The sequence below is a fragment of the Electrophorus electricus genome, chromosome 2 (genome assembly GCF_041902795.1).
Source record: "Electrophorus electricus isolate QZ-2024a chromosome 2, ASM4190279v1, whole genome shotgun sequence".
NCBI classification, from domain to species: Eukaryota; Metazoa; Chordata; class Actinopteri; order Gymnotiformes; family Gymnotidae; genus Electrophorus; species Electrophorus electricus.
In genome coordinates, this window is record NC_137498.1 from 34,454,753 (window position 1) to 34,475,422 (window position 20,670).

General features: G+C 38.1%; 1 protein-coding gene across 8 annotated transcripts in view; it reads left to right on the plus strand.

Annotated features, from left to right (window-relative positions):
• csmd3b (CUB and Sushi multiple domains 3b) overlaps nucleotides 1–20,670 on the plus strand; it is a 313,453-nt gene that overhangs the window by 229,271 nt on the left and 63,512 nt on the right. For all 8 annotated transcript variants that reach the window (XM_027011676.3, XM_081700305.1, XM_081700321.1 and 5 more), the window contains 5 exons: nucleotides 13,941–14,054; nucleotides 14,751–14,846; nucleotides 17,711–17,914; nucleotides 19,661–19,785; nucleotides 20,185–20,281. In XM_027011676.3, the coding sequence (XP_026867477.2) occupies nucleotides 13,941–14,054; nucleotides 14,751–14,846; nucleotides 17,711–17,914; nucleotides 19,661–19,785; nucleotides 20,185–20,281 (636 nt within the window). The remainder of the gene's footprint in view (nucleotides 1–13,940; nucleotides 14,055–14,750; nucleotides 14,847–17,710; nucleotides 17,915–19,660; nucleotides 19,786–20,184; nucleotides 20,282–20,670) is intronic.

The following is a 20,670-nucleotide window of genomic DNA, read 5'->3' on the forward strand; positions in this document are numbered from 1 at the left end:
TGAAAGTGCAATTATGGGCTATATGTGTGTTCTATAACAAAGCCAGGACTGAGCACATATGAGTAATCAGAGATGAAAACCTTAGTGTCAGAAAAGCTATAGTTTGACATATATACATACTTCAAAGCAAATTGGAAACTATTTCTGTTTAGCACTTACTTTCAGAATAGCTCTCAGTCATTCACTGGGTGTGGTCAGCAAGACTCATGGATGGTTGGTAGAGTAATGAAGAGTCCATTGGTATTGGAATGGTATCTTAATAAAACACAGTGTGTGAGCATGATATAGTGTGCAGGCTTATTTGTATATTTGTACTAGTCCAGCACCTACTCTGGTGTGTGTGCAACTATAGAATGTTCTTTGGTTGTGAAACTTGACACTCTAATGAGCATGTGATGTTGTATGAAAAGGTTTGTGGACCCTTCGGAATTACGTTGATTTCCCCTTCATTTAGCAGAGTGTTTAAAGGTTAAACAGGCAAAAGGTATGTGAACCTCTAGGATGGTCTCTTGAAAAGCATTTGGAATCAGTTGAAATACAATCCATTTAAGTATGGGTTTGGCTCGCCCTGCCATGCAAAAAGGGCAATTTTGATTACCTTCGTTTCACAGCAAAATTTATTTTTGCAGTGTAGCCTGATCAAAAGCTATTACCATGATCATTTCTTGAAGCTTACAAAACTAGAAAGACCCAATCAGTTTATAAGTTTACAAGTGGAAGAAATAAATGAGGAAAATTATAAAACGTTCCTTAAACAAGGGCCAAAGGACCCTGGAGAGATAACTATGGTTATGCAGGTATTTATTGCACTGGATAACATTTGTGTAAATGAGCTAACCATACAAAAGAGCAAAAATTGTGCTCTAGTGACAAGTGACTACCACAAAAGAAACCACTGCTCTCTGGGGAAAATAATTATGCAGCCTATCATACCCAATATGCCAGTAAGTATGGTGGAGTATGAAGGTGTGGGGTAGGTAAGCTGTCTGTTATTCAAAACTGAACATCCAAACACAGGAATAAACAACAGCAAATAGCTCAAACAGAAGAATTATGTATTTTAGAATGGCAAAGACCTGACCAACATCTCATGCAAGTTGCACAAGCAAGATATCACAAAAATATATATGAACTGGAATAACTTGGTACAAAGCAATCATCCAAAATTCTTATTAAGCACCATGGAGGTCTGATCAGAAAAAATAAAGAAGGTTCTAACCTTTCCCATACGGATTGACATCTCAAGCATCCTTGGTTCTCTGCAAAAATGAGCACCTATCCTTCTGAGATTTAGGTTCTCCTGTTTTATTTTGCCTGCTATTCCCCAAAATTCTATGTTAAAAATGATCATTCTCAGAGAAAAATGTTTGATAAGAATACTTTTTGTGCAAAAGCTTCTGATTTGTCAGTTGTCAACTTGATTTGTGTATCCTGCCTGGGTAGGACAAGACTTCTGTTGCATCTTCTGTATCTTGTCCAAAACAGAACCGAAGCATATATGAGAGAGATGGGATCAGAACTCAGTGAGATTCTTGCATTGCATTTATATCTTTCCTAATTGTGTGGAACATTATCATATTATTTGTTTAATAACATCTGAACATCTGTTAAAATGAATGCTGTGGTTTTTCTGCTATGGTTTCAGGAAACATTTATTTGTAAATCCAAACTATTGTCTATATAAACTCACATATTTACAATAGATACTTAGAATTCGGGACACACTTATAATTTGGGACAAATTATTTTTAAAAATAGACTTCTTGTTGTTGTTGTGTCAGATTCCTATTCAAAAGTTGTTTTTTTTCTAATGAACTCTTTAAATCACCTTCCTGCCAATTGGTGCCTATGATATGGTACTATGAAATGATTGTTGTGTTTGTTAAATAAAACTATCATTATTATCTATTAGGACAAAGGTCAGGGGCCCTTCATGCATAAAACCAGATGTTTCCAAAGAGTTAAAATAACTTCTTTTTTTTCTCATGACTACCTTAATAAAACAGTGGTCATTAGGAATTGGTAGCACAGTAGTGACACTACACACTCAAAACAATGTATAACAAACAGCGAACTAAGGCAGGATGTATGTCTGGAGATAAGTGATGTATATTAAGGTCAAATCTAAAATCATAATCTATATTTCAATCCATTGTTGTGTAGCCAAGGGAGAGAGAAACAAAACAATAACAGAAAGCATAACTAGACATAGTGAAAATCAAGACAAAATAAACCAACAAAATACAGAAATACATGTAGGTGATTTAAAATGACTGACCAACAAGGCAGGAATTCACGGGGTATAAATACACAGCTAGATTAGGAGGAAACAAGACACTGGTGATAACAATGAATAGCAGAGAAATACAAAACAGAAGGCAATGTTTAGACTGAAATGAAACAAAAACAAAGTCACATGGTGCCATGGGAACTGCATTGCCATAGGATGGAGACTATGACATAATGCACCTGAGTGGGTAACAATTCACATAAAAGATTTCTGAAAACTCGTCTTAAGAAAGCGAACTTAAACTGAGCAAAACAATAGTCATTAGAGCAGAGGGAATATCATGAGTCTCAGATCCAGACCAATCCTCAGCAATGAAGTAGTATCAGCAACAAAACATTAGTATCCTATGTGGCAGAGCCACAGGCGAGTGCATACGCACGCCCACACACACACATACATATACATACATATACACACATACTAAGCTTCCTTTATATCACTCATGGTTTCCTTGGCAGCATGGAGAGCTACAGTTCTCCCGTTAAAAATGCAGTGTTCCGCATCCTTTTTTGTTTCATTATTCTGTCAGAAAGAATAATAGCACCAATATTTCAGACAATGACAGGTTTGGTCTAAGAGATGCATAATTCAGTACAGAGCAGCCCCCTCCCCATCTTTCCATCTTCTGGCATCACCCTCGCTGGCCCCAGGCAGTCGACATGAACCCCAGTGCTCCCTCATGACCACTGGGGGAGAGGGTGGAATGATCTTTCATTGCTTAATATTGCACACAAGCACTGACATCACTCAGTCACTAAATGGCAGTTACATCAGCTGCTGATGGTTTTCATCTGGCTTTCTATAGGCCTTCCAAGTAGGTTTTGTAGGATTTTAATTGTTGTGTTGACCACTAACTGAATATGGCATTCAAAGCATAAGTTGTAAACAGTGGATTGGCAAAGCAGAATTTCATGTTTTACTCACTGAAAGTAATGTGAATTGTTGAGTGATTCTGCAAAGTTACCATTGCATGAGCTATTAGTTTAACTTTGGTAAATTAATTGTTAACATGTCCTTTAGTCAATGTGGAACATTTAATAAAGACATAAACCTACATTATTCTTAAATATATGCTCTCCTTTTGTGGATCTGTGTGGAGAAATGTGCAGCACACAGCCCATCACCTCTTCCCTTATGTCTTACACTAGCTTTTCCAGCAATGTTAATGGATGCTTTTTGCGTTTGACATTTTGCAGCTAGGTACCCATTTACTCCCCTTGCCCCTTTAAATGTCAGTTAGCAATGATTAATACACTATGTAAATGTTTTTTTATTATCTACTGCTCAGCATCTAGGAGAGAAAGAGACTTGTATTTTCAGTGAACTTATCTAGCTTGTAGCGATCAATCCAAAAACGATGAAAGACGAAAAAATGTCTCATGCTGATGCAGTCTTCCTGGTACCCATAAAATCCTATTAGCATTTCTTGGACATTTTAACTTTCTTTATCAGTCTCTCATGGTAATGTGTCAGTCTCAGACATGTGAGAACTTTAAACTGGTTAGATTGAATATCCTTGTCACACAACAATATTTCAAATGTAGGTAGAAAGTGCAGACTGTTGACATTCATTTAAGGAGACAAATGAAATCAAATGAAACAAGAATAATAGACTCAGCTGCTTCTGTTTTCCTTAACTGCAAAGCAACAGAGACTACAGAAGTGGTCTTTGCTTTGGGCCACACTGATAAAGTTGAGAGGTCTTTCTCTCACCTTTGGCAATGACTCACATTCAGTAATAAATTGCAGTGTCACTGGACTTAGTAATGTGATTTTGATACTGTTTGACAGCATAATCTTTAAGAAATGGGCTGTAGCACAGACAAAATTCCAGTTTTGAGATTACTGGTTTTCAGCATACTTTCGTACATTTTCATAGATATACAAACCACATTAACAAGTCTTGAGATTACCTAACAGCTGAAAATTTGGACATCAATCAGGTTTTAGCTCATTGAGTACCTTTGGGCTTAAGAGGAAAATTGTGTAAATTGGGTATTTTGCCAAATTGTTTAACAATCTGGCAATTACACCTACTGTTTTGGTGACGTCTTTGGTTTATTCTGAGTTATTCAGATTTATTCTCATTTTACAGCCTCATGATGGGCTGCATACATACTGTCCTTTTGCTGAGAGACACCAGTGACATTCTACAGATACAAATGTCACATTAGAATCTAGATAGGTGTTAGCGCTCTTGTCCATTGACTAATTATGTAACTGTCCAAATATTTTTCAAAAACCTCTAATATGTCAGAAATATGTATTGATAACAGATGTCATTATTGTGTTGACCTGATATGGAAGTACATACCCTGACAGTCTGCACTTTTACTTTGTACTAATTGTTTCATTTCAATTCAAGTCCTTGAACTGGAATTTAGAGACAAAATAACAGAATTTGTGTCACTGTCCAACAGTGGTGTGCAGTGCATGCAAAGGGTACCCCTTCTGCACCTCCAAAAGTAGCATAAATGAAAGAGCATGACACTGCAACAGTATGCATTGCACATGTTAAGATGCATGTTATACACATAATACAAATCCTACATGTACAGCCATTCAACAAAGTAGGATCACTCATTTTGTATATCGTATGCCAGGACAGCCAAAACATTCAAGTAAGCACCAATCTAACCAGTCCATTAGGCCCATTTCAAGATACTGCTGTTTCTGCTGTGGCAGACTAGCTCTTAACCAGGCATACCTTTCACAGTCTTACTGAAGTATATATACATACATGCATCCTTTCTGACAAGATTTATTGGTTGAGTTGGTCCATGCTGAATTATTGTGAGTTTCTCATTGAAGGTTAGTCTAAAAAAGGCTTTCCAATTAGGTATGCTATAACATTTGTCTCATCTGCAGTCACCATTCAAAGTTAAATAGCTAAACTAGCATGTGTATAGAAAGTGTTTTTTACGAATAACGAATGCATAACCCCTTCTTCAGACCTCTGAGAAGGGGTTAGTTAGCTAAGGGCCAGTCCTCTCAATGAGCAGTTTTGTTTGGCTTGTACTGCTCTTGGACAGATATGCATCTTATAGCAACCAATTTTTTATTAGCCCTTCTCTGAATGGCAGTTAATCTTGTGTGTTTGTGTGTGCGAGCATATGGAGGTCAAATACAGGCGCGAAGAGGACATTTAGTGTAAGCTCTTCCACTGGCAGCAGTGTAAGAAATTAAGCATGACTGCTGTAATTGGTGCAGTGCTCGTCCCAAGCCACCATCTTCCATATTTAAACACACTGCTGTTTACCTCCAAACATATTTCAGTTGCACCAGTCTGGCTTAGGTTGTGAGGATTAACATAAGAAGTTGGTGTATTTAATAATAATTCCTGTTCAACTATGCCTCTGTACTAATGCAAATATAGCAACAGCAAAACTGTGAAACTGTAATAAATCTAGTGACCACAGGGTACTTCAGTGCATAACACCTTTCTATGCAGTAAACAGTGATTATTACATTGTGCTGAGGTAAAGCTCCCTGGAGCTGTATAGAAATGTTTAGTCTTTAGTAAATTAAATGCATGGCAAATTGCAATCAAGTTCATAGTTCTCTGTAGAACCCTTCTGGTCTGGTAAAAACATCCTAAATCACATATGGCTGCACTTTTTTATCCTCAGTGGTATGTCTACCAGTGGAACTGGCTCACTGGTCTTTATTGATGATGTGACTCCCCATGGCAACAGCAGGAAGAATTCTGAGGTGTAAAGAAACATCTTAATTGCTCGGATCCAACCAAATGCCTCAGAAACCACTGGATGTCACTTGACCTTGAAGCAGGACAATGACTTGGAAAAACATTAGTAAAGCAACTATAGGGTTTTAAAGGCCAGAAGTGGAATTTTTTCAGTGGAAAACTTCAAGGAGAATGCTTCTCTGGCCAAGTCAATTACCCAAGGCAGAGCCCACTGAGCATATATTTCACTTACTGAAGACAAAAGACCCTAAACAACTTATAAAATGTGTGCCTTATATGACCTGTAGCATCTGATAAGATGTGCAGGTCACAGTCATCCATTTCAAAAGATCAGCAACTAATTTTTAAGCACGATAATTTTATTCATCATTTTATCAATTTGTCCAATTAGCTGATTCTCAGAAATGGCCTGGGGCTAGGAATATAAAAACTTTGATTCCTAATTTTGTTCACCTAATATAGAGGTGTATATCTTCCAATTAAAGCAGCCATTTTGCACATTAACCTTATGGTAATTGTTTAATTTCAAACCCAGTTTGCTGGAGCCCAAACCAAAAATATATATGTCCCTGTCTGCTTATTTACAGAGTGCACTGTACACAGATGTTTTTCTACACACTTGTCAAACCTCAAGTGCTATTAGTGAATTTGCATTAGTGCAAAACTAATTAAAAATAATAATAATTTCTTTATTTTGCCATTTTGCAAGTGTGAGGGTGTTTTCATCAAGAATCTTAACAATACAGAAGTAGATATTACTTGAAAGAATTGAACATAAAATAGTCAACAATCATGCATTTCGTGTGGGTCCACTACATACATTTACAAAAGGCCACTTCAAAATGAGTGCCCATTAAATGCAAAAAGTGTGTCCCTAAACCTTAAAGTTTTCTTTTGAATATATTTTGACTGAGCCAACAGAATGTTTCATAGGTATTATCACTGTGCAACACACATTCATTTCAAGTGTATGATTCATGGGGTGTGGCACTAATTACTCAGTAAGGGGAGTCCACTGTCAGATTTCTTTGACACTGATGATTACGTGCTAAATGAAACCCATGGCCATTGTAATTTAGATGCAGCTTTACTCAATAACGCACATCTAGACATGGTAAATAAGCATTAATCCAATTGGCTACGGAGGATGGTATTGTCCATTATTAACACTGCAGCAGTGTTGTGCATTTCCACTTCTAGTTAACACCCACAGTAACTGCTCCCTCACTTTGAAAATAAATCAAACTTATCACCTTTCCTAGGATTTATATTTATGACTGTACTACTCTGAAGTTTGAAACAATGAAAGTTGTGCTACAATGTTCTGTTATTTTCAACCTACATGGCTTGATGTGAAAGGTCACTCACCTTAGAAAAAAGGAAATGAGTGCAATTTAACCCACCTAAAAGGACTGTGACCATACTCACATCTGTGAATAGTGAAGATCTTTTGAGGGAATTATATGTGGTGGAGGTAGCAGTGGTTTATATTTGGAATGGTATCACAGTAGAGGTAGTAGTAGAATAAGTACGAACAAGTTTAAACCTGACAGGAATAGCTACAGTTCTTTAGCACCATGTCCATCCTCACACTCTGTGACTGTGCTTCATTAGAGGAAAGATGGTACTGACCCCTCTCCACTAATGTGGTGGTGGACTTTACAGAAACACCATATGACATCTTATCAGCACAGACCTGTTCTGATGGTATATGTCATGGACAATATAAAAGTAGGCCAGGGAGACTGCTTTGAATGTTCACAAGCTGTCATGTAGTGACCTATTAATTATTCAAAACTGATCATGAGTGACTTGTTGTTAAGTATGAACCTCATAAGGAACAGTCAGTGCAATACACATAAATATAGATAAGAACCTCCTGTTCAAATGCTCTTGCCATGCATGTTACTGGACAATTTTAGTGTACTGCTTGGAATCTTTGGGTTAAGAACTCAGTTTAGCATGCATGTAGAATATGGATACATATGGTGAAGATACCCTTATGACCTTAAGTGTGCCCATTATGTCTGCAAGCATGCCCTGCTTGAGAAAGCATGCATATGTGGTGCAGGCTCTGTGTACAGGCATGTTCAAGTGTGCATGTGTGCATATGTCTATATGCTGGTGAATTATTTATGCTTTTTCACTGCCAGCCGAATGACCTAAAGGTGGCTCAGCCTCAGAGAAAGTGTGTTAGACCTCTCCCTCAGAGACTGGTTATAGAGGTTGAGGCAGAGTTCCAGGTTGGGCTACCAAGCAGACAGAGGTTAACTAAGGCTCAGGGGAAAGACCTGAACCTCCTGGTCTGAAGAGGGGAGAAGGCCATGGGGATAGAAGCACAAATCAAATGCCTGTGGACTAGGGTCATGCCAGCAGAACAAGCACTAATTTGAATTAAGAAAAAGAGTAAAAGAGAGAGGGAGAAGAGAAGAAAAAAGGAATAGGACAGGTGAGTGGTACTGCAAGAATACACATCAGAAAGATTGTGAACCAAAATATCTATAATGGGGCAAATCTCAGTGTCCTTGTTGTATATCATTATCTCACATTATTTTGTGTAATGCTGTTTGTTTCACTATTACTGAAGTGATTGGAATGTGCATAGGATTTGTACTAACCTTGTGAAATGTAAGAAAATGTAACAATATTAATGTCATGGCATGTAATGTAATTGTGCAATACATACTTGTTGGATGCAGACCGAGTTAAAAGTTGCTTCCATGAGGTATTTATAGTAAGCGTTCATGTGCAGCATCCAGAAAAGAATATACTGGCAACTTATCTGGAGAGATTCCCATGAGAAATGTGTGTGTGTGTGTGTGTGTGTGTGTGTGTGTGTGTGTGTGTGTGTGTGTGTGTGTGTGTGTGTGTGTGTGTGGTGTGTGTGTGTTTGTGGTTAAGAGTGTCAGTTGAAACAGTCAGTCCTAAGCATTTAAAACCACTGAAAAGCTGATCCTGCCATTAATCTTCGTGGAAACAGCACAGGCTGCCTCAGTAGAGGAACACAAAACCTTTCTTTTTCATATAATTCTTTTTACTGATATATGAAATTATAAACCCATTTGGCACTTTTGGAAATTACATATTCTTGTTCACTTACACAGTGCTTCATGTTACAGTTCAGGGAGTCCATTTGCAATACGAAACATTTGTTAAAGATTTACTCATTCCATGGAACAAGAAAAGGAATATAACTGAAAGAAAGTAATTATTGAAGTTGTCATGTGAAGCCCTGTGATAGCTTATGAGCTACAAAAGTATAGTAATATGAGCAAGGTTGGGAAAAGAATTAAATTAAAAGTAAAATTTAATAAATAAACTTTCAATGTCTACATTTATATATGGTTGGAAAATATATCACACAAATCAAACATTACTTGGATCTATATATGGTATAGCCATTCAGTATCACTAGAAGTAAACGAAGACAAGTCACTGATATTGCTGGGCAACAAAATTTTTTTGTTTTGTTTTTTTTGTTTCCCAAACTAAAATGGACGAACCTTATATGCTTTAGTACCGAACTCAAATATGTTTTTTAGAATTTTTCTATCATGTATGATTTTTAAGTGTGTAAATTGTATATTAATTATATATTACTTATTCATAAATAAGACTTATTGCATTTCAAATGTGTATATATGTACTTCTTTTGCCTATATTTGACCTGAGAAACATCCGTCTTCAGTGTCCAGCAGTAGTTTAACAATACAGAGCAGATCCATTTTTCTTGGTACCTTTTTTCCACAAAGCATAATGACCTGCAAGTATCCCAGAAAAATACTATGGGTGATAGGAAATTCTGAAAACATATTTTGATTAAGTATGCAAAAATACATAATAAACATGTATTTTTTGCAGGAAGAAAAATCACTGTTGACCAGTGTATTAAACAGAAGTACCAAATGGAAGGATTGAATGTTTAAAACCTTACTCTTCAGTTGCACATCTTCTAGGATATATTAACTAACATTGTGCTTTATTCATATCAGACCAGATGCTTCTTAACAGGGCCAAACAGGGCAAGTGCATTATAAAAGGCGTAAGTGGACCAACTGACACACACTTTCCAGATGTGGCAAGCAAATAGAAGACCCATCCGACCCATCACCTGCTCTCACCCCAGCCAGGACCTGACCAGTCAGTTGGCATAAAGTGGTCTATCCAAGGCTGGTTGTACCTGTAACCTTGGCATTCTTCAGCAGGCTATACTCAATTCTTCTGAGTCTAATATCAAGCCAGGCTGCAATTGATCCTCCACACAGTCACTCAAAGAGCATAGATAAAGAACCAACTCCCCTGAATTTTGCTCACAGATATGTTAGTCTTTTCCCTGGATTTTATGAATGATGCAGTCAGTGGTTATAATATCCAGATAAGAATCTGCTGCCAGGTTATTTAATACTGAATTGCATTAAGCCAGTCTTATACAGTCCTATTATAAATACGTGTTGAAAACCTAAGACTGAGATATGTAAAATACAGGGGAAAGGGTTCTGTTTCAGTCATAATTGCATTGCTACTGTGTTTACACTATAGAGGTTCATATGGTTTTAAAGACATTCTTTGGAATATCACATTATTATCTTTGTGATAAGGTTGGATAGTCAGACATATTGTTATGTCTTAGTACATTTTCACATTTCATCCTTGCTCCTTTCATGCATCAGATTTGTCCCCTCTCTACCTCCACCAAGTTGCCCCGTCATCTAGCTGAACTGTCAGATGTATGATGGCATGTTTCCCTCTTCTTCCTGACTTTTTCCCTCTGCTGCTGTTAAACAGGATAAAATGACTCTGCAGTCCTACAGTCATTTTATCCTTTCATGTAACAGCATGAAAGGATCCAGCCATCCTTGCAACAAGAGGGTCAAGAGAGTAAAACAAAGAGTCAGTGAGGAAGGGAAATGCCTTTTTCACACCAGTATGAATGCTGAAAAAGCGGAGGAAATATGAATTAATCACAGTCTACATTTCCAGAGGATCCAGTGAGCGTCTGTCAGACTGTGCAATGGGGTGCATGGAAGAGAGCAATCTTGCACAGCAGTTGGAGTTGAGACTGTAGTGGGGCAAGGGAGTAGAAGGGGTAAAGCAAGATGTTAAGCTCTAGTAGGAAGCAGACACATATGGAGACCTACACTGTGCACCTACACCGGTTCAGGAAATGGGCTCTCAGTGAGATAGTGTCACACATTATGGACCAGCATGTCAGCACAGCTGTCCACTTTCTGGCCAGTAGCTGAAAAGCTATGAAATTTGTGCATACCTTGTGAAAAACAAAGTAGCTTAAGAGGGTTTTCAAAATACGCAAAACTTTATGAATGTACTTCAACATGTTTGAGGGCAGGTTACATAATATGCTTTGTTTCAGTTTAAAAGGCTTTGTGCTGTCATACTTCCCTTCTCCACTGAAAATATTTTATAGTCAGTGACTAAGCTGAAAATGTCTGAAAAATCTCCCCAGTATTTTAATGTTTTTTTCCCAATGTTTGTGCAGTTGTAACTGCTATGTGTCAGGTTGTTATACAAACCACTGCTCTGGAGATCCACGCACTTGCTAACACTTATCATGATCACATAGCATGGTCTTTGTCAAGTGAGCCTGGCTTCTAATAGCGTACTCTTTGAAAGCAAGACACTGGAGGAAAAAATTAATGACATGAGAGAGCTTAGGGTGGAATGTGCCTGAACTGGGAATCGGCCTGTCCTGGCCTCTGAGTAATCCGTGGAGTCGTGCAGTTAAATAGGCTCTCCCTGTTGTCTGTAAATGGACGTTGATCTCTGACAATAAGTCGGGCTTGCTCTTCTGCCGACATGGGCTGAACGGCCAAGGAATTCCAGTTGAACCAGACATGCACCACTCAGTGCTGGGGCCTCCTCACAGTTCACAGTGCACAGGCAGGACCCCTGGTGAAAACTTCATGCTGTCTTGATCTTGCTTTTGTTGGTTCTGTGGGTATAAATGAATGCTCACACTTTTGACAATAAGTTTCATATGTACCCTTGACGAATGACACTAGTTTTAAAACTTGTCTTAAAACATTTGGTCTCTTGGACATACTCTAGTGTTGTCAGAGTCTAGGTCTAAAACTTTAGTTAATATAAAGCTTAAATGTTCTATTACTCAAAATTGGCATATTTTTACCCATCCTTCTTTAAGATTGAATTGGTTAAAGCATCAGATTTGCTCAATATAATTTGATTTTGGTTTAGAATTGGCTATAGAGTCCCCCTATCATATGCCTCCCTTGTAACTGTGTAAAAGATTGAAACTGAAATGGCACAAATATATTCTCTGACACTGACTTGTAATTGTGCTGGCATCACTAGGATCTCGAAGGTGGCCGAGTTCATGGAAAATCCATTAAGGCCTCAGGACCTCTCTTATTGTCCTTACCAAATATATGTGGGGGGGTTGGGGGAGCTCTGTGAGTACACTCTCCAGAGTTCTTCACTTTCCAGCTGGCTCAACTGGTGGGTAAAACCAGCATCAATAACTGCCTGGTTTGTACACTCCCACATGTCCCTGCTCCCCAAATAGTAGATGTTATCCATTAGGACACTATGTGCACAGGTAGTGCACATATCCACACTCTGAAAGTACCCTTCACCTTCTTCTATGAATAACTCTTCTATGAGCTTTTTTCATTTGTGTGTGTGTGTGTGTGTGTGTGTGTGTGTGTGTGTGTGTGTGTGTGTGTGTGTGTGTGTGTGTGTGTGTGTGTCTGTTTGTGTTTGTGTGTATGTGATCACTCTCTATTTACACAGTGGAAGATGTTGCAACATCTGTTCAACAGAATGCAAAGTGACAGATTCTTGTACACTTTCTGATGTTAATTATCTTGCAGTTGTTAGTAATTAAGGTGCTGTTACCACACAAATAATAACTTCTGTCTATAGGATTATATTGGTACTATCCATCAATTAACTCAAATTAGTGAAATGTGATATATTGTGTTTCTAGTTCAGCACAAGTCAATGTGCATAAGACCAGCAGATATAACCGATACAGATATTTTTCCCCAATTCCCATATAATTTGCTCAGAGTACCATATAATTTGCTTGGTTTGTGCATGAGTTCCAAACCAGCATTTGCAAGCCCACCACAGTGTAGACTGCCCTGAGTGCATGCAGGGCTCCATCTTAAACCCCTGCTGCCTCACTCACATATTCAATAAGTACCTAGCACATGTGTGAACGCAGCACTTCGGCAATGGCTCACTGCTAACACACAGTGGATAAGTATATATGGGAATACACGATTTAAGGTTAAGGTTTAATAAATGTGTAATATTGAAAACATATAAACCTTGCTTTTCTGGTAGGCCTTTGCTAAATTACTTAAATAACATCAATGACCAGAACTGATTTTGACCACTCTTAATCAAGTAACAGTCTTGAGAGCTCTTAAATATATTTTTCCTTTAATTTCATCATCACATCTGTAACAATACCAAATTTCACCATGGCATCTTCAGCACTGGACATTCAACAAATTCCTTACATTCTGTATTTTCATCTTAGGAAACAGTTCCACCAACGTTTGGTAAAGCAGAACTTGGAGATATGTGTAGTACAAATAATCTGTAATACTACTGAGTAGGATGGTAATGATTTTCTCTCACTTGGTTATGGTGCGATCAAAGTGTTTACAGAAGGGCCCTGGTTCAGCATGCTAGCTCTCTTAAAGTCACAATCGCACAATAAAAAGGTATTTCACTGAGGCAATTAAGAGGATTTTAATAAAATTGTGTTTATTATGTTTTAATATAGAATAATGATTTAATAATAGTTGTTAACATATTGTAAAATAGAAGGCAAATGATCAGTATAAAATTGCATATACAACTCCTTTTTAAGAGAGAAAGTCTTGGAGAGCATATGTAAGCCTTTTTACCACACGGTTTTAACCTTATTCGTATGTTTTTGTATGTGTATTGCAGTTCTGTTCGGCCAGTTTGTCCTGTTTCAGACATCACTGAACGATGTGGTCGACATCTACGATGGGCCAACACAGCAGTCTTCTCTGCTGTCTTCCCTCTCTGGCTCCCACTCAGGTAAAGCTAACTCACAGGAACCATCAGACATTCGCTTGCTCTTTTCACATTGGAACAAGTTTAATGCCAGTGACATCTCTCTGGCTGAAATGTCATCATTGCCACTCAAAAGCATTTGAAGGTTTCAAAAGATCCACAATGACTGCTTTTCTAAATCTGTAAAGTTTCTGATGGCATTTGTTTTACCTGCCCTGCCACAGAACCTAATAAGATGTAAGTATCTTGTTGCCGTGCTCTGGGTCACAGTGAAGAAGTTATGCCTGGGTGATGTTATGGCAGGGTGAGACTAAGCGGAAATGGCTTATTTTCTCTGTCCTTTTCTTCTCAGTGGCTTAACAAATGAAAAGCAGTTAGTTCCATTGATTGAAACAATAGTACTTCAGGGCAGATCAATGAGACAGACAATGTTTATCTAAGCTTTTTTGTCTGCTTAATATACTTTGCAAATACAGAATTCTATGAGGGGGAAAAAAGTGCCAAGAAAAGACTAAAGACAGTCTAGCGAAAGTGGTGATCAAATCTATTGGTTTCAGGCTACACTAGGACCACTGTTTAGTGCAACATAAGACCTCTGGGGGCTGAGGGACACCACACCTCCAAGGGCAGAGGTCTCATAATGATCTTATAATGATCTCATAATGATGTCATAATGCTACTGCCTTTGACCTGGGTTTGTTTTCCTTTTCTCTCTTCTAGGGGAGTCATTGCCCTTGAGTACTGGAAACCAGATAACTATCAAGTTTACGACAGTTGGACCAGAAACTGCCAAAGGCTTTCACTTTGTGTACCAAGGTCAGTATAACTTTTCAAAAATAAACAGCATATTACTATTTACATATGGCAAAGAACCAAGTCAGTGTGGCTTGCCCTTTTTGACACGTGTAAAACATTCTTCGTGTAAATGCCAAAGAAGCATACTTCAGGACAGCCACTTGGCTCTTCTCCATAACCAAGAGTCTGTAGCTGTATTTCCGCATAATCACAGCACAGAAAGCCCTAAACAACAAACAGCTGGCATTACTGCAGCACACATGGAATTGTCATTTTAAAACTGCTAGATTTTTAAGCTGCTGTGTAGATTTAATACAAATTATGTTACTTTATACAAAGTGACTGCAAAATCAATTGGTTTGCATTTACTGCTATTAATTTCTATGTGTGTTTACCTAATTGAGTTTTGTTTTTTCATGTTTTTTTCTATTGCACTAATTACACTTTGTTTGATATTTATAGTATGGTATGTTGTGCTATGTGTAGAACAGTAGAAGTGAATGGAGGAGATTTTAGGCCTTACTGTAATGTGGAGTGAATGGGAGGTGGACACATAAGCTGAAAAAACCAAGATTTATTAGGGACAAATCCATATTCAGAGTTATAGTCACGGTCCAGGATCACAGACCCAACACAGAGAGTATGGGAACACATAGTTTAAAGCAAAACACAAAAAGCAAAAGGATAAATAGAGAGGCTAACACAGAAAAACCCAGAATACTGGCTACGTACAAAAAATACAGGCAGCGTGAAAACACAGAGGCTAGAAAACAGCTACATATAGCAAACACTGAGGCATGGATTAACAATGACCAGCAAAGAAGGACAGAAAACACAGGGTATATGTTCACAAGGTAATGAAGCCTAACAATGAACAGGTGATGCAAATGAGAAAGCCAAAACCAAAACAAGGAATGGAGAAAATGAAACAATGACACAAGACAGGGATACCGTTGAGACAGGGATGCTGGGAGGGGCCAACCATAACAGTTACACTTCCTTTATGTGCAGTTGTTTGAGAAACTATCAATATAATCTTCTTTAAATTTTACAGCTAAGTGGAATTCCAGAATTATTAATAAAGTATTTTAAAATGTCAGTGCCTTATTTTAGAATAACCCAGCTGCCAGTAAGTGGCAAAATTGATTCCATTTGGTACAAAGTGGTGTGCTGTTTACTGTGTGGTATAGATTTACCATGAGTCATTGTGTAAGTTTGAAACATTGCTTGTCTTGAAACATATCATTGTTCAGGACAGGACAGCTTTCCCAGAAACAGTCATACATTTGGAGTCTACGGAACCTAGGAGCTCTGTAAGGGTTTCATCCGCTAACTGTTGATGATGACTATACTAATAATTAAAAAGCATTACATAGTATTGTTGAAAGTGTGAAAGTGGGATTTTTTTTCTGCTATGCTTGGCAACCATTTCAGATCTGCTTATTAACCTAAACATGATCAAGCTTCATTGTAAATCAGTGTCTGAGTATGATTTGAATTTAATTCCAGTCATATATAATTCCAGTTCCACATCCAGTTTAAGGGAGACAGACTTTCCCCCTTAAATCTTTCGTCCTAACTCTCTTCAAAGACCCACACAAGTTTTTTATCATGGAGACAGCATGACCTGAAGCACTTCAGTACTTCTGCATGCTTTAGCCTTCTTTGGGTTTCTTCTTTCACCTCTCTGATGTGCTCTGGAATGCTTTTAACCATTACTCTCTGGTCACCAGTGACTCAGCTGGTGGTGTGGCTAGAGAATAAGCACCACTCAAAGTGCTAATCTATCCCTTATTTAATGAATGGCCAAACAAACACATTTTAATGTTTTTAATGGACCTGTGATTCTGGAAGCGTGAATGAGTCCATCTGTTACTCAAGTTCCGTTTACAAGGTTTAAATGACAAACTGATTGATTTAGTGGAAGAATTATCCATTATAACTGGCCATTGTGAAAGATGGACTATGCACTATTAATTGCACTGCTTCAGCAAATTCAACCAGCCAGTATGGACCTGGTGTGGGAGTCACAGGTTAACATTTTCTAAAAAGAATTTCAGCAAAGCTGAAACTTCCCACTCACTGTTTAAATGTTTTCAAATATGTTCAAATGCAGTATTTTTGTGAAGAATAATTTAAAAGCATGTTTGAATTATTTACATTTAGGCATTTTTCATAAGTGTATCATATTTACTGCTTCAGTGTTTCAAAAAACTTTTATTTATCAGGCTTGACTATCCAAAGGCAGTGTTTTAATAGAGCTATACAGAATAGTTAGTTTCATGTAGTTATTGCACCTTGCAGAGGTCCCAGCTCCAGTAAGTGTTATTCTCACCATAGCTAAAAAGGATTTCTGTCTGAAAACATTAGGCCATAGTAGAAGCAAGGAGCTAGAATGCAGGCTGGCCTCTTATCATCCATATCGAGCTCTAGGTCAGTGTTTGCCAACCCAGTGTGGGAACCCCACATTTTCTCTCTATCCCAGCTCCCAAAACATGTGAACCCAGCCATCAGAAATACTGAATGTCTGCTAGAGTTGTACTTGGATAGAGCAAAAATGTCACCTGTCTGTATCCACCCCTCTGCACATGAGGACTGACTAGTGAAATTATGCTTTTGCCATCTTATTATTAAACTTATAAACTTTAACCACAACATCTAGATACTAGTTAGAAGGCTCCTCTCATTTATTCTGTTGACAAGTGTCTATAACACAATCACTTAATATAATCATATTGAGGACTATAAGTCTAATGAGAACATATTGAACTCTCTTAGTACTTCTTTCACTACACAACTGACTTACACTATTTCCACAGTACTGAAATTAGGTTCTAAGGGTATTTAGATGAGTGATAATGTTCTTCTTATGCTGTTCTTCACAGCTGTGCCACGTACCAGCGCAACACAGTGCAGCTCTGTGCCCGAGCCACGCTTCGGCCGTCGAATCGGCAACGACTTCGCCGTTGGCTCCAGCGTGACGTTCGAGTGCAGCCCCGGCTACATGCTGCACGGCTCCTCTGCCATTCGCTGTGAGACCGTGCCAGACGCTCTGGCCCAGTGGAATGACACCCTGCCCACCTGTGTAGGTTAGTCTCGCACCATTCATGCACCTCCCAACAGTCGTGCCACATGAGAAGAGACTGACAAGAAAGTTCATTATAGCATGACGAAGAGAGAACAGGAGCCCTCAAAAGAGACATTTTGGCAGCTGGGGGTTGCCAGTTTCTTTCTCAGAGGTGAAGTGGTTTAATTAGCTGAGCTGCGTGAGTTAGCAGACAGAAGCAGGCTGAGGGTGGGCACGATGGGAGTAAAGGGGTATGGGATTTGAGAACACCACAATCCTTTAATGCAGACAGGCACAGGCATGGTGCTTTCCTGAGCCATGCACTCAGGCAGGTCTAAAGAGCACAGTGTCAGAAGGGCAAAGCCTGACAAATGGGCAAATGTAGACAAAATGCTATTTTTTCTCTTTTTCTTTCTCTTCCCATTTTCTTTTCCCTCACTCACTGTCTCTGACTTGTTGTTTATCCATAGTGAGTGGATCCATGTCTGCAGCACTGTAGCAGTATTTCTGCTGTGTTCTGGTATTCTCACAACATAGTACATGCCTGGCCTTGCTTTGTTTTACTCCTTTTCCTGATGTTTTCCAACCAAAAGGGCAGAAATATGAAATCTTGATTACCTGGGCACATGCTGCATTCTATATATCAGCTTTAAAAAATGAATGAGTCTGAAATTGCTATGAAGTGGGTTTTTTAATAATTAAAGCATCTGGAACAGATATATTGAGCCCTCCTTCATATCTCAACTCCTCTTCCTGTCTTCCTGTCTTTTCTCTCTCTCATTCCCTCTATTTCTCTCTTTATCTATCTTTTTGCCTCTCTTTCCTTTTCTTACATCCTTTTCTTACATATACTCTCTCTTTGTATTTTTATGTTCCTCTTCCTTTAGCATTCCCCATCTCTGACTTCTCTTTCTCTCTCTCTCTCTCTCTCTCTCTCTCTCTCTCTCTCTCTCTCTCTCTCTCTTTCTGATATCAGCCTATACATGCTCTTAACTGCTTAAACAAAGTGATTGGCTTTGACCTCTAGATTAGCCCCTTATCCTTGACAGATCATATAATACCCAGGCTGGGGATAAAAAAGAGAGATATGTTCTGGCAGTGATAGATAGCAGCCCACACCTTTGATACACTTTACCACTTCAAGATGCACAAGACAATAGATGGCAGGCATTCAACAAACAGATAATGACTTAACCTGGCTTCCCCTCAGAGAGAAAGGCACATGCCACTCACTCTCTTGTATTTGGTTTCTTTGTACTTTTCTTCAGTGGACCAAAGAAAATCCTAAAAATATAGAAGAAACTTAGAAAATTGACATAGAACATTTTAGATATGTTTGCTTCTATTTTTATATAAACTAGTTTTTTTAGATTTTCAATGTTTGAAATATATGTCTATCTTACAAAAATGAATAAGCAAAATTCCATCACACTTTGACATTAGGTGGGACAGAACTTTGTTTTATGAGTTAATAGATTTATGCCTGTAGATCAAATACTTTATTTTACTTTAGTTACTCTTTACTTACTTACTTTACTTATTTTACTAAAATTAATATTTAATATAAATTTGTCATGTGATACGATTTGTCATGTAATATGGTTTGTCATGTCATATGGTTTGCTCCAAGTCCTCATCCAAAGCAGCATGCGTCTGGGCAGGAAGCAACCAGGATGGAGCTTGTGCATGCTTGCTCTGTGTCCAGGCTTCATGTAGTATTATTTCATGCTCTGATCATGTCTCTCTGCGGGGGGGTTTGCCTTGGCAGTGCCGTGTGGAGGGATTCTGACAGCACGAAAGGGCACCATTCTGTCCCCAGGTTACCCTGAGCCTTATGACAATAACCTCAACTGTGTGTGGAAGGTTTCAGTGCCTGAGGGAGCTGGGATACAAGTGAGTGAAGGAGCCTGTTTGAAGTCCCTCAAATGAAATTTGGATATTAGGGGCCTCATCACAGTAAAAGTGAAAATGTCAGTAAATGGAAATCTTAATATCTGATTAATTATGTGTGAAGCAAATATTTAATTAACAAATGAAATAAATTGTTTTTTAGCTTGATCTTTTCACTTTTCATTTGGTTTAATTTTATTGAATTATAGAAAGGTGGGGTTCTTTTGGGTTTTTTTCCTCAGGGCCTCATCTGTCTTGTGTGATGAAATGTCAATTGCTATTGACAGTTGCATTCACTAGTCAAGTCAAGTCAAATTTATTTATATAGCACTTTTTATAATAGATGTTGTCACAAAGCAGCTTAACAGATGTTAATATTATTTTTAAATATTTTTAACCTAGATCCAAGTTGTGAGTTTTGCCACTGAGCACAATTGGGATTCTCTGGATTTCTATGATGGAGGTGACAATAATGCCCCCAGATTGGGCAGTTATTCAGGTAAGAATAACAAGGTGAACATCATCACATCAAGTACCATGCAACATGGGTCTTGTCATTTTTACTGCTCTTACAGTGTTTTCAAGTGGGCCCATGACTTCCATGCTACAGTTATGTGTGGTTGTGTCTGTTTTAAGCAAATCATTTTGATCTTTGCCATGATTATTTAATAATGTGTTATTAAATAGGGGAACCAAATGATAGCCAAGATTGATTTCAGAAGTTAAGATGAAGTGATCCTTACCCATTTGTTCTCAGGGTTCCCATCTAAACAAACTTCGTCTCATTAAGTGACTATTTTAAGAACTGAACATTTTACAGACAGCTGAAGACTAAAAAAAAGTGCAGAATGTTGTTTTGGCAGGCTTATTTATTCATTTATTTATTTC